The 12732-nt window shown below is 41.7% G+C and overlaps 1 protein-coding gene across 1 annotated transcript in view; it reads left to right on the top strand.

Annotated features, from left to right (window-relative positions):
• Positions 1-3360: 3360 nt before the first annotated feature.
• The window catches only part of LOC133973829 (centrosomal protein of 128 kDa-like), a 40407-nt gene continuing 31035 nt past the window's right edge, over positions 3361-12732 (top strand). The window contains exons 1-10 of the mRNA XM_062411894.1: positions 3361-4073; positions 4275-4361; positions 5927-6059; positions 6201-6322; positions 6583-6674; positions 7834-7906; positions 8471-8593; positions 11757-11837; positions 11997-12071; positions 12212-12359. Of these exons, the coding sequence (XP_062267878.1) occupies positions 3912-4073; positions 4275-4361; positions 5927-6059; positions 6201-6322; positions 6583-6674; positions 7834-7906; positions 8471-8593; positions 11757-11837; positions 11997-12071; positions 12212-12359 (1096 nt within the window). The 5' untranslated portion in view covers positions 3361-3911. The remainder of the gene's footprint in view (positions 4074-4274; positions 4362-5926; positions 6060-6200; positions 6323-6582; positions 6675-7833; positions 7907-8470; positions 8594-11756; positions 11838-11996; positions 12072-12211; positions 12360-12732) is intronic.

Here is a 12732-nt window from a genome sequence, read left to right on the forward strand (position 1 = left end):
AGAAGATGGAGAAGATGGAGAGGAAAGAAATGAAGAAGATAGAGAAGGAAAAGAAAGAGATAGAAAAGAAGGAGAAACATGAAACAGAGAAGATGGAGAAGATTGAGAGGAAAGAAATGAAGAAGATAGAGAAGGAAAAGAAAGAGATAGAAAAGAAGGAGAAACATGAAACAAAGAAGATGGAGAAGATTGAGAGGAAAGAAATGAAGAAGATAGAGAAGGAAAAGAAAGAGCGAGAAAGCACGACGAGGGGGAAATGGTATAGTTTTCTCTTCAAAGTTTGAATCTGACCTGTAAATATTCACATCCCTCTTCAATTACTCTGGTGGATGAATACTTCGCCCTGAACGAGCAGACCGCCACCAACTACCTTACCTGGGAAACAGAGGGAAAGATGGTGGAGCAGATTGAGTCTCCTGCAGGAGAGCTGTGAGGAGAAGCCGAAGGGCGTAGTACGGTGAGGATCTGCAGAAACAGATGAAAGAGACGGAGGAGAAGTCGTTCATCGACCTGTCAGTCATCACATCCCTTACCCCCCCCACACCCCCAACGTCCCCCAATGCCCTTCACTCCCTCCCTTTCTTTCCCTCTACTCCAGACTGACTTTTCTTACAAAATAAATTACTGAATAAATAACAAAGATTTTTCATTGAGAGGAAGGTTTGCTCTTTTATTACAGAAGATGGTTGGTAAACAATCGAAATGATGAAAACCCACCATTAATATCTAAAAAATACTCAATACCTGATTATTATTTATTCATATATTTATTATTTGAACTGGGAAACACTTGTTCTCCACAGCTGCACTTTCCCCAGATTTAATTCTATTATCTTAAGAGAAACTGACGGATCATATATTTACTGAACTCAGGTAAATTTACTTTGTTTTCCCGCTCGTGGATCTGCATTAAAATGCACATTTCATTTCACAGTAATTGGATCATTTGGGTAACCGTGGACTGTTTTAAACACCAGCTTCCTGTCGGGTATTTTCAGGGTTTGTTAAAATTAGTTGTGCAGAATTTCACGTCAGACTCATCCGACCTTTGACCTTTATCCTTCTGCTGAAGCAGTGATGAAGTTGTGTGTTATTTAGTGCCGCACCAAATAATAGTCTAGTTCATATAAATGTGGTTTCACAAACAGACTGCTGGATCTTGGTGGTGGTGTGCGCACCTAAGGTTTGTTAACTATTCACGATTTTTCTTTAGGACTTTTGTAAAGATTCTTAGGCATCGTGATATCCTTTGTGTTTGCTTTAGCACGACAACAGACGACCGGCTACACAGACTAAATCCTACTTTATATTAATCAAACAAACCTCATTAATGATGCTTATTCAATCAATCATCCATAATCAATCAATGCAAACACGGAAATTTCAAACTTTCATATCTCCAGTGAACCAGGGAATCAAACCTTATATGTATCAGTGAGAAAAGTCCATTCCCACAGGACAAAACACTCCCAGGACAATGGGTCACTTTGTATCATCAGCAAAAACCACAGACGTAACTCTGGGACAGGACAACTCCACATTTGTAGAGACTTGCAAAACTGCATTGACGTTCTCTGGCTTGATGGTGGGTCCATGTGTGTGGATGGAGTTCGACTGTGACCTAACTCCTGGCTGACTTTAGTAACCTCCGCCCCGGCCTGGCTCCTCTCAGAGAGCGTCGGTGCGGCCTTGACCTTTGCAGCACCACTGGTGTAAATGCACTGAGGCCGAATCCCTTCATTTCAGCTGAAGTGACTTTGCCGACCCCAGATTCTTCCAGGAAAACGTTGCAGCAGCTCGTCAGCATAGCGTACGCCCTCCGCTCCACACTTGTCTTCAAGGCAAACCCAACGATGTGCGAGGCGTTGTAGGGCGCGTGGCACCCCACGAACACAGTGAGGGTGGAGAGAGTGACTGTCAGGACTCGCCTCTTCCCCATGAGCGGTAGATTGGAGCTTCACACAAGAGTAACGCAGCGCAGAGTGTAGAACGAGGTCACGACCAGGGGCAGCAGAACGGTCAGCTGAGAGGCATTGAAATTGTCGTAGCAAGATAAGGTGTACCAATTGGTACACGAAGAGGACCAGTAGGTTGGAGGGGAGGCCCAGCAGGAATGTGAAGGTGTGGACGGAGAGAGCGACACAGTCAAATCAAAATGAAATCAAAGTTTATTGTCACATGCACCAATGACAGCGTCATCAGAGCCGTGACATTCTTGTGATCTTCCGTGCTTTTCTCAGGCATCTTGTGTTGTAGATGCCTTGCACGGAAGGGAGATGGCAGCTGATGATACTCTTCACCACCCTCTGCAGGGCCTTGCGATCAGCAGCGGAGCAGCTATACCAGGCAGTAAGGGAGCCTGAGAGGATGCCCTCAATGGTGCACCTGTAAAAGTTTGTCAAAGTTTTTGCAGCCATGCCAAACTCTTTGAGTCTCCTCAGGAAGTATAAACGCTTTCGGGCAGTTTTGACTGCCGAGTCTGCTGAATCCGAGGATATGGATCCGTGATGAACACATCGAGGAATATGAAGTCGGAGTCTCTCTCCACTACAGGTCCATCGATGTGTAGGGGATCATGACCCCCCCCCCCCCCCCCCCCCCCCCTCCTTGGCACCATTTTACCAAACTCCTTACCTCATCTCATCGTTGTTAGAGACAAAACCCAGGATGGTAGTAGGGAGGAAAGGAGGGAAAGATGGGAGGACAGGGAGTTAGAAAGAGGGCTAATTTCTGAGAAATCAAACGGTTGATTCAAAACTATTTTATCTTTCCCGAAAGTTTACTAAAATAAATACCAAACACTGGACTCGGGGCATAACATGAAAAAAAGAATCTGTAACCTGTAACAATGATGTTGGAAAGGCTTTTTTAAATTGCTGATAGTCTCCTATATATGTGGTAAAGATATCTGCCTCATAACATGATAAATTCTGATTGTAATCGTCTTTGTTCTCTATGACTTTATTTTATTCTATATATTTAGTTCTTCTTTATTTTTCTGACCATTCAAATACAGACTATTAGTGTACTATTAAGAGAATAGTCACAAGATCTGACCTTTTCTTTTATTTCTTTTTAGTATGACTTCTCTTTTCTTTTCTTTTCTTAACTTTACTTTTCTCTTCTCTTCTCTTCTCTTCTCTTCTCTTCTCTTCTCTTCTCTTCTCTTCTCTTCTCTTCTCTTCTCTTCTCTTCTCGAGCAGAAGCAGCGGCAGCAGTGGCGCAAACTCACACCTTTGGACAATGTAGTCCTTTGGTAACAAATTCCTCCACTGCTCCGCTGTGAGCGTCCTACACTTCCCGGCATCCTTCACGGCCTCCGGGCTGTGTTGTGTTCCTGCTCAGACGCGGCTAGTTCAAGTTGCCATAGCACAGTGGAGCCGTTCTCCTGTTAGCTGACAGTATACACGCGACTAAAACAAGCGTCTTCTTTTGGAATTATTCACACAAACAGCAAGTACTTCCTCTGTTTCTTTAAGCGGTGGACGCGAGCAGTGTTCTGTGGCCTCGCTGTTTTATCTCAGAGCTAAATAAGTGAGCTAACGGTGGGTAAGCTAGCTAACGCACAGCAGTGGAGATGCCACTTGTTGCTAACCAGGAGGAGCGTCAGTCACAACAATGGCTGTGATTGATTGGGAGGGGACCAGTGGGAGCTGCAGGGCTGCTATGGTCAGATAGTTGCATTCTTGTCTTCCGCTGGTTGCTAAATGGAAGATGACTGAACTCCCGGTTCTGTTTGCTGTGATTAAGATACTTATCTCACTGGAAGTTCCAAACCGTCCCACCGTGGTCGTTAATCTGATTAACATCACTGTGAACACTCCGCGGTTTGCGCTGACGAAGCTGGTGGTCGATCACTAATCTACACATTATCCCAGTCGGGCGTGTTAGTTTTGTCGCGAACCCAAGCTATGGACACATCCAGCGGCTCGGACTCGTACGACCGGACGCAGGGCCACAGGCGTCGGGGGCGTGAAGCCCACCGCAGAGCCGGCCGGGACAGGGTCGGCGCCGGCGGGGACCGAGCAACAGACATATGCGAGAAGATCGACACCCTGGCCAGCACGTTACAGGTGCTGCACCTGCATGTCCACGTTCCATTCATCCACGCAAACTAACACAGAGCATGGGTCTGAGAAGTGGTTGTGGTAAAACTTAAAGTAACTGAACACCAGCATCCCTGTGCAGTTATAACACATGTAAATACAAGCGTGAGTATGAATTCATTCATGTTTATCAATGAATATTAATGAATAGCTGCTTGTCTCTGGCAGGGCACCAGTAGAAACTTGACCAAAGTAGACCGTATGCTGGGCCAGTACAGGGACCATACAGACGACCATGCTGAAGCCATGGCACTGGTGAGACACCTGTTCTATCATTTATGTATTTACACATGTTTTAGTATCACATGTTTGATACTGGTCGTTCCATGGCACACGGCCATGTCTCAATAACAGATCCATCTTACTGAACCACTAGAAGATTTATATCAATACCAGTTTTACATATTTTGAACAAAACAAACTAAGCTAAAGGAAACTGAATGGGAAAATGTCACTTTCTCCAGCGGGTGTTTTTAGTACTCTTGTTGCAATGCTGGAAAACCGACAGACGTGTCAGTGTGATTTGTTTGGAAGTTTCCTAAAACCACATCTTCAGTGCACAGCAATAACACTTCTGGGATCATTCTACTCCAAGTAGTAAGTGTTTTTCCTGGCTCAAAATGAGGCTGAGGTGGTAACCATCCTGATCATGTGTGTACACGTGTATGTGCACCGCGCCTTAAACCGAGTCAACACTGAATCAAACGCTGTTTTTTTTACAAGCAATGTATTTGCCAAGGTACAATCAAAACTAGGAGGCTGAAATATTCTGCCTCTAAAGGTGTCAATAAAATCCTCAGTGGAAAGCGTTTCACTGTTCTACTATGTAAAAGTAAAATTTTACGGGTTTTTAAATCTTTTTCACCTACACAGCAATAGGGTTCCTGTGAATTATCTTTTACTTTATTTGAATTGATTGAAAACAACGTTGTTGTTAGCTACATGTGTATATTAGTCTTTATGACGTATTTTAATGGTGAACCTTTGTTTCCCAAAAATAAACTATGCTGACCGAAAGTGGCATTATCATCACTCTATCGTTGGGTTTGCGTTAACACACTCCTAATGTCTTTGGGAACTGAAACCTCGCCCTGTCTTGAACTTTGTGATCCTCTCCATCACCAATACCTCTACTTCTTTTAGTAGGTTGTGCTCTACTTGAATACCTGATAAATTTACAGCAACTCATCAACTTGCTTGTAGTAAATGCTGATCGTATTTGCCATTTCTGCTGTTGTTGAAAGCATTTCAACTGTGGGCTGTAACAACACTTTAGAAAAAAAAAATTAAGAGTTTAAGTGCGAAACAACAATATTCAAATGTCACAAAATATCAGGGTCACTGACACATTCCTACTGTTGGACATAAAACTTCCTTTTTGATAGTTTTGGCAGAGCCTTTACTAGAGTACTTTATTGATACATTGCCACCACATCAACATAATGCTGCATGTTACAAAATGGAAAATCCACCAAGTGCAACGTTTGTAAGAAAATTATGTTTTTCCATGAAGGCACCCGTCAAAGGATTTTGCCAAGAGCTGGAGGTGGCATGTAATTTGTTGGAGGAGGCTGCCTCGGGATGCTTTGCAGGAAAAACCCTGCTTGTTATATTGTTGAGATTATATCTGTCAGTTATCAAGTGGTACATTCAGTTCCCACTATTCAGTTTTCATTTTCTGTCACTTTAAAATGTCATTGCCATGCTCTCCTCTAGCTCTCCTCCTCCTTTGCCATCTGCAGGGCTGTGATTTTATTTAGTAGCTGTTCTCTCTGTCTTCTTGGTTTTTTAATTATGTCTCCCTGTTTTTCATGCACAAGCTCAGGGAAAACCTGGAGGAGTCGATCAGTCAGCTGCAGACACAGAGGCTGAGTAGAACCAATGGTGCTCGGAGTGCTTCAGCTTCGGCCTCCACACTGCACACAAGTGACCTGGAGGCTGGTTCAGGCTCAGGTATGGAGCAATGGAAAGACTTTTGAGGACTTTCCCGGAGTTTGTGGGGTTTTGTTTTGTTAACAATTTTTCAAATTTAAACCTGTTTTATCACATTGTTCCCAAAAACGCTTTATAACACCTGTTTGTCTGTGATATCAGAAGGCCAGCGTTTCTACCCTAACTCTCCACTGAGGGACTACACAGGCTCCACAGGGAGGAGGAAGAGGTCTCAGTCGGCCGGTGTTCGCTTCAAGAAGGATGCCACTCGGACAGGAGACGGTGTAAGCAGCGCCCACAGACCAACCACTAATCAGTGCTGCTTGTTACCTCATGTCAGAAAGTTGACACAAGAGGAAATGCTGAAAAATATTAGCTATACTAATCTTCACAAGGAAAGGGAAGTTAATAAGACTTCAAATCAGATGTTGTTAATTTTCTTATAAATGTGTATCTCTGTCAATGCAGTCATATCTACTTCTGCTCTGCTTTGCTCGTGTTTTGAGTTGTGTATTCAATGTGTGTGTTTCTGTCTCTCACACAGATTCATTCTATAAACCAATCCTTGAGGGATCTACAAAGTGACCAGCTGAGACTGTCTGATGAACTGGATAGAGAAATCCTCAGGAGGAACAGGTAACTGGGATGAAAGACAAAATTCTGAACATTAAACATCTAAAAAAATTATTGTTTGCCTCCAACCAGCAGAGCGGGTAATACACAAGTGAATTCACCAGTTGGATTTATTTGATCAGACCAGGTGGTGAAGGCTGAATAAAATTTTCAAGGAGAATAAGCTGTCTCGATGTTAGCCACAGGAAAAAATCAATGTAACAATTTGTCATAATATTTGTTAAAGGCTTCAACATTGACATCTATAGATTCTGAAATGGTGCTAATGCAAAGTAAAAATGTAATGAAATCTCAAAAGAGGAAACGGATAAATCATTTTTTTTTGTTTTGTTTATTTCCTCTCAGTGTATTCCAAAAACAAAACAATACACTTATACATTTCCACATTCCATGAATAAAAAGGGGTTACCTGCCCTTTCATATAAATGACATAACTTGAATACAGATGACTATCCTTTTGTTGATTTTACAAATCTCTTAATCAATAGCCATCATAAATACATTCAATACCATTTGAGCCACATTTTAAATCATTCTTCGCAGTTTATAAAATTAAATAGTGAAACATCATTGTTCCTTCAGACTTACACTGACAATTAATACCAGTTTTATTTTTTGGATAAAACTGTACTCATTTAATAAACGCTGATTTTATTCTAACAAACAAAGTGTAAATCCATCCATATACCCTAACCCTAACCTGCTCACAGTTTTTCCACAATATTTTGTTTGCTAACTCGTGGTTTTGCTTCCGTCTGCACCAGTGCAGGTTACTGATCTTATTCTTTTCTTATCCACTGCACATGAATAGTTTTCACTTGAGATTTGAAAAGAAATACATTGACTTCAGGTTTTTGAAATCTCCTTCATGGGAAAATGATGAAAGGATCATGAGAAACTTCAGATACAACTGCAAAGTCAAAGGGCGGCAGATCTTTCTTTGAACATGTGTTCATATTTTACATTTTTTAAATTATCAAAAAACCTTTCGCTGGGCTGTTGATGACACCTAAACGATCCACCACTTTATTTCCACATCTGAAGCCGCATAACTACTTTTAGTCACATGATGTTCTGGAATAGAACTTTTCAAAACGGCTGAGAACTCTGTTGTGTGAATGTCTTCAGTCTGCTCTATTGTTAGTTCTGTGTTTTTTCCGAGGACTGATATTGACACCAGGCGGGCGATGGAGAGCCTCACAGGGCACTTGACAACATCCCAGAGACAAGACTCAGTAAGTTGTGGCTATTTCATTACCAGTACTTACCAGTACGTTTTTCTACCAGCTTTGACAAGAGAAGTGGATGCATCATGAATTTAAGGAGAGTTCATCACAGGTATTGAAGGATGAAAGCTGCCATACAAAGCGTGAAGGATGCACATTCTCTTTCCTTTTCTGAATGCAAAACAGCTACGGGCATGTGGCTCTCTTTATTTAACTGTAACTTCATAAATCTTTAGCAAATGTAACAGTATAATTTCCAGTCACATGGCTTCTCACCGCACCATTACTGCTGTGACAAATCTGCTGCCTCCAATGACAGCCAGCATGCTTCATATTTGTTAATCTTGTTGTGGATGTGACAAGATAAAGAGCTTAACTGTTATACAGCTGGATTTGATGCTTCCTGATTAGACAGCAATTTTTTTTGCATGCCAAGTATAATACTTTTTATCAGTTCTAAAATATATTGTTGTCGCCCACACTTTTAATTTCCTGTTGCCTCATTTATCACATCCTGCTGCCGTTCCCTGATGTTTCTGTGACCTGAGGCGTCCTCCCTCTGAATGTCTGCAGGTGTCGTCTCACGTGGAGCGGCGGCTGCAGGAGCTGGAGAGAGAGATGCACAGCGAGGAGACAAGCATGGAGAGAGAAAGGCGGCCCGAGCAGCGGGTGGGCCTATCCGATGAGCTGCAGGAGGTGACACTCTTCGCCTCCACTCATCTGCTGCGCTTCCTCCATCCCACACCTCCCAGTTGACACTCATGTTCTTTCACTCTATAAAATGAAACCAAAAATAATGGAAAAAAAGATCCTATCTGACATTAAAAGTAAAATAGAAGCACATAGGACAGCAAGAAGTTTACAACAAATTAGGCTGAACGTCACTAAGTAGTGAAAAGGTATAGTTTGATAAGAACACTCGTATTCCTAATATATAAAACCCAAATATCCCAGATACGATCTCTGCCATCTTGTGCCGAATTATTTGGAGTCAGAGTCTGCGAAATAGCGAGCACGGATTGAGCGCCGGCATTGAGGTCCCACCGTTGCATGTGCTGGACCAATTGCGAATCATCAAAGCTGTCAATTATGAAGCTTTACCCCAATTTTAATACATCAAATAATGAATTGAAATTACTGGAAAATGAGCAGTTGAGATAAGAAAACCTAAAATTACAGAAATCATCTTTGAGAAAAATTTAACATGTATTTTCCCTTTCACTTTTGTCTATGTGCTATACGCCTACTGTAGGAGAGAGGGTATATTACCTATACTGCATCCGGCCATCAGCGGGAGAACAAGAAACTTTTGCTTCACTTATAGGGAGCAGTCACTTGGTCCATCTTTATATACAGTCTATGACAAACCCACTTTAAAATAAAAATAGTAGGCACACAACCAAAATTAGCCACCACATGTGGAAAACAGTCTTTAATACACTAAAGAAAAGTCTCTCAAATTTGGTTGGAGCTTGGTTATTTTTAAAAGTTCAGTGAATGTGGAATATTAAGACCTTCAATGCTGGATTGAATTTTGTGTTTTGAAGGTCTTTCAAATATGTTATACGAAGGACAATCTTTGCATCATAAATAATTCTAATCTTGTTCGCTCATATCAAAAAACTTTCAATGAAATTGGGATTTTAGCCTTCATAGAAACATTGAAATGTTGTTATCATGCTATTCATGGAGTTCCCCAGAGGACGCAACATGCTGATTTGAGCTGATCTTCAGATTTCTTGTTTCATACCATCAGATTTCAAAATTTAATTTAGACTTATACTCAAGTAAACACAAATGAGCATGAAGTTGATCAAGTGTATTATTGTATGTAAAGCAGGTTGTCACTCTGTCTTACATGGATATCATCATAGTTAAATGGTGAAAGCTCAAAATAGACAATCCAGAAAAACCCAGTTAAAAAGGGATCTGACCATAGACACGATCGATGAAGCGTATCCACTTCCTCCTACTGCCACGAGAGGAAGCCAAAATATCGACACATTGTCACATTGTCGTCCATCTTTGTACACAGTCTGTAAATCTGACAGTAAAGTACAGTGAATATTACTAATTTTATAATACATGGTTAAAGTAACAGTGAACCTCTGCAGCACTGGATTCAGACCAGGATTTTATTCGTCAAAAGTACAGTCGCTGTCTACTGCCTCATGAACGCTATGTGCCGACAGTGCACCTGACAACACTCACTTTAAAACCACACATGCCAATCGAAGCTCAGATCGGTGCAAGCACATTTTCTTTAGAAGCAATATGGATGCTGGACAGGAAAATGTCAACTGTGTGGATCTCAAGACACTTAGGTCTTGCTAGATGCAACGATGTGTAAGATAAGGGTCCTGAGTTGTTTTTCACAATGAGGACAAATTAAACAGACAGTTAAGGGGGGGGGGGGGAGTTGCTCAGGACTATCAAAATGAATAAATTCCTGTTGGTTGTTCTTGAGTAATAATACAGACCATTGACCTTTATACAATTTATGAAACCTCAGTTTTCTTAGAAAAACCATAAGCTGTTCTGGTTGCCAACTCATATACAGAGGGATTAAAATTCAAGTTTGATGGTGCTAATTGCTTCCCGTAAGTTTAACTACTAAAACCGCTACCTTGTTTTGAATATTACTCTTCCACACAGTTAAGTACTGTGGTTTATTATTGTGGTGCTGCCCATAGAATATGCTCGACCACAGTGACGGAACATGAAAACAAGTCTTTATTTCCCTGTATAATGGAAGTGTAATGCACTGTCTTACTGACGGGTTCCCTCTCTTAATGTACCTCCATCTTCTGTTTGTTCCCGCTGTGTCACTGAGCCCTCCTGCTCCTATAAAGTTCACCGAGGGAATTTTTTTCATGCAGTCGCAAATGGCGGCTAAGTAAGCAATTGCAACTTTCCCATATTTCATGCGAGTCGTGTTTTTTCTGGGTGAAGTATTAGTCTAAAAGCACTAACAGCTGAGAGAGCTCTGTCATTAGGTGCACTTTAGTGGAGTAGACTCACAGCTAGGTGCATTCACTGGGTGTGCACATTCAGTAAAGAACACAATATCTGGTGTTATTTCTTTTTTATATTTCTACTTTTGATTCAGCTCCACAAATAATGAAATCATACATCATCAACGTGATGTTATTTCACTAAAATAATGAAACCATCCATTTCTTGGTTACTGTTGTGGACCGTGTTTTTATATAAAATGATCCGTGTTTTGGCATCGCTCTTTTAATTTCTCATGTCTGCTGCAGTTCATTAATCAACCACAGAGGGGCACTGTGTAGCTTCAGTCAGACCGATAATCTTGTTGAGCAAGACTTTTCTCTCCCACACACACACTGTGTAATGATAGTAGCTACCAATTCATTTACATCCCTCTCCTCTGTAGTGCCCTAATGGGACACCAGCAGGGCCCGGGGAGATGGGAAATAATGCATTTGTCCAAAAATTAAGGGTAAATAAACAAGCATGAGGAAATGAAGAGGAAAATAATCTCTTTTACTACTAAAGAGCAGGAGAGGAGGTAGAGCAGAGGGCACATTTATTCCCCACCGATGGGCCCCGCTGTGATGTGAATCAAATAGATGATGAGTCACTTGGGTAGCTGTTATTGCTAGCAGCCGGCAATTCATCACCACAGCCTGCTCAGAAAGAGCTGGATTGAGTGGGAGCTAAGCTCTTCTACACATCCACCATGATGTCAGTGTCTTGTTCCAAGAAGACGAGATGGGGGGGATACTATGACGCAACAGTACCGCTCATGTTTTTTTTTCTACAGTACTCATACATGTGTTTCCTTTATAATAACTCACTGTGTCCCTGTTGTGATGCTGCTTGTGTTTTGTAGACGGTAGGGAGACGACAACTTCAAGCCCACGAGAGAGACGAGGCCATGGCAGCCCGGTTATTGAAAGCAGAGAAGGAGAAGGTGAATGAATGAATTTGTTGGGTCTTCAAGGAATGTTTGTATATTAAAGAAGAATTCTCTGTGATTTATCTACAACTGAATGTTTATAGAGACAGCACACATCCTGTTTTACCACTTGTTATTTGTGTATTGCTCTGACACGCTTGTTGTTCTCCTTAGATGGAGCAGGATCTGGAGAGAGCTAGAAGACGATTAGAACAGTCCGAGGACAGCAGAGAGTCACTCGTTCAACAGGTTTGTTTGTTGATACTCTACCTTGATATGTAGCTGAACCGTGAAACCCTGTGAGACAATTCAATTAGCTGCAAAGATACTTTTAAGACACTGTCGGTGTTGTGGTTCCAGTCAGGTTTGTTTTTCTCTGTGGTCTCCAGGTGGAGAACATGCGAGATGAGCTGCTGAGGTTAAGTAAGGAGAAGACTGAGCTTCACAGGATGCAGCTGGATACTTCACAGCACACCGCTCAAACACATGGCAACCACACTGAGAGGGCGGAGGGAAGAGGTGGACAGCGAGGGCCAGGTACTGAAAATGATGTCTGCACTCTGGAGTTTAGCAAAGAAGTGTAAACAAGACAGAGAGGATTGGGATATGTAGGTGAAAACGACAATTGAATATATTGTTATGGCTACTCTGTAACCAATAGAATTTCTTTCATAATTTTCCCCTTAAAAATGTACAGACAGTGCACACACACGTTGCCAAAAGCTGGATCAATACACCTTTAAGAGTGGATGAGTGACAGTCGGAAGGGAGAGACCTGAGATCAGATACAGGGTTAAAGGTTAAAGACAGTGGAAGGACTTGTGAAGTGCTGGTAAGAGGACAGAAAATTGATTGAAATACGGCACAAAGAGATGAGAGAGAAATAGTGTCAAACTTGAGAATATATTTG

The sequence above is a fragment of the Platichthys flesus genome, chromosome 18 (assembly GCF_949316205.1).
Source record: "Platichthys flesus chromosome 18, fPlaFle2.1, whole genome shotgun sequence".
Classification (NCBI taxonomy): domain Eukaryota; kingdom Metazoa; phylum Chordata; class Actinopteri; order Pleuronectiformes; family Pleuronectidae; genus Platichthys; species Platichthys flesus.